Raw genomic sequence first — 1,955 nt, 5'->3', positions numbered from 1 at the left:
AGCAGAGCGAGGGCCCAGGAGAGCCCGATCATGCAGCCCGTGTGCCGCCGCTGGTAGAGGGCCTGGTACACGCTGGGCAGCTTGGTGATGAGCACGTACCTGTTGAAGGCCACAAGCAGGCGAGAGGCCAGGGACACGGTCCAGGAGCCCCCCTCGCAGCAGCCGGTACTCGGCCGAGCGAAGGGAGGAGGAGTTGGGCGGCAGCAGCCCCAGCACAGCCTCCTGGGGCATCCACAGGGCGCACACGCTGAGGTCTGCCGCACAGCCGTTCACGATGAAGGCATTGCTGGTCGTCTGCAGCTTCTTGAAGGAGAAGACCAAGTAGATGACCATCACATTGGATAAAGTCCCTGAGATAGCTAAGACTGCATAGAGCAGCGACAGGAAGATGTGGGTCCCAGAGGAGTCCTCCCAGAGCAGCAGCAGAGGCGAGCTAGCACTCCAGGAAGAGGCGTTGGGCATCTCGCTGAATGTAGCTCAGTTTTGGCTTCTCCCTGTAAATCCCATCCTTGTCTGGGTCAGAAGATCCTCCTGCAGGAGTCCCCCACCAAGCAAAAGGGAGGATGTGCAGCTGAGGGACTCTAAGGCAGGTTTCAGTCATACAAGGTACAAAGTCCAGAAAACGCAGTTCACAGTAACGATCCAGAGAACAGCAGTGTCCAAGGCAGGTAGATCACAAGAGATCCCACAGGTTGTAGCTAGTGAAGGTGGGTCCATAAGGAGCAGATAGCTGTTAGCAGCCCAGAGCACAACTGAGGATTCTGTTGCTGTGAAAATGCCAAAAGCAGCAGCAGCACCTTGCAATCAGCAGCAGAAACAGCAGCAACTGATACAAAGCTTTGCAGTTTCTCCTGTGCCACAGTACGTACACTGTATATCATTCCAGGAAGATTCAGCCCTTCCACTCTTCATGAATTATTCAGCAGATTTTCAACTTGTTAAATCAAGAAGAAAAAAAAAAAAAAACTAAACCCTATCATGCTCCAGAAATACTGCAACTACAGTCTGACTCGTTCTCTTTGCCTTACCGGTTTCCTAGTTCTAACCCATTTACACAACTTTCATTTGCAGCAAGCTTTCAAACCAGTATCAGTCACTTCTGTCTGAAATACAATCCATTTACTGTAGAAACTCCTCTGCTAGATACTCAAACTGATTTTTTTCTGATCCTATTTTTGTTAAGAGCACACTATGCTTCTGGAAGCTTGGAGTTAATTTTAAAATTGGTCTAGAACAACAATATACTTTCCAAATTAAATCTTTCAAACACAATAGATACAAAGATCCTTGGTGAGACAGTACTTCTTAGAGGAAGCTGGTCCTCAATCTACCTGTTTACATTTTTTCATAAAACTCAGCCTGTCTCAGCCCACAGGAAATCCTGCATCACCAATCTGCTGGAGGTGCATGCTAGCATCAGTAACTACACAGGTAGAACAGAATCAGCGTAGTGTTTAAAATGGTCTTGCACCAAAATTAATTCAGAGCACAAGTTCCCTCAGAGGTGAGTGACAGGTTCTTAGGCTGGCTAAAGCTGATTGCAGAGTAGGGCTTAACAGTCCCTTCCAGAATGGAGGAGAGTTTGTAGCGGGATTCTCCCAGGAACTCTACAGAGCTTTACTCAAGCAAGGACAAAATGTTAACTCTCCTTACCCTGAACAAGTTTTAATAAGAAACTGAGTAACAGTTACATTTCCTCTCAAAAGCTTTCTAGAAAAGGTATGTCAATGAATTTTATATTGAGTTTAAGAGAAAAGCTGCTTTTACCAGTGGGTTATATGTGGGCTACAGAAACAAGCAATCTCAGCTCATAAGGCATGACCTGTATATTGACTAAAAATATCTTTATAAGGTGGTTTTAGATATTGTTAAACTCATTATAGTAACAAATGACAATACCAAAATAATATATTAGGATGTAATTATAGATACAGTATGAATCCTTTAAGATAGTG

General features: G+C 45.4%; 1 protein-coding gene across 1 annotated transcript; it reads right to left on the bottom strand.

The window, feature by feature from the left end:
• Positions 1-8: 8 nt before the first annotated feature.
• GPR88 (G protein-coupled receptor 88) lies at positions 9-462 on the bottom strand (the record flags this gene model as incomplete). Its single annotated transcript, XM_010073436.1, is given in 2 exon segments — positions 9-141; positions 143-462. Coding segments are annotated over 2 exon segments (453 nt in total), but the record flags the coding sequence as incomplete, so codon positions are not given.
• Between the last annotated feature and the right edge of the window lie 1,493 nt (positions 463-1,955).

Source organism: Pterocles gutturalis, unplaced genomic scaffold (genome assembly GCF_000699245.1).
Source record: "Pterocles gutturalis isolate BGI_N339 unplaced genomic scaffold, ASM69924v1 scaffold17942, whole genome shotgun sequence".
Taxonomy (NCBI): Eukaryota; Metazoa; Chordata; class Aves; order Pterocliformes; family Pteroclidae; genus Pterocles; species Pterocles gutturalis.
Note: the sequence above shows the minus strand (reverse complement) of the source record. Positions and strands in the feature narration are given on the sequence as shown.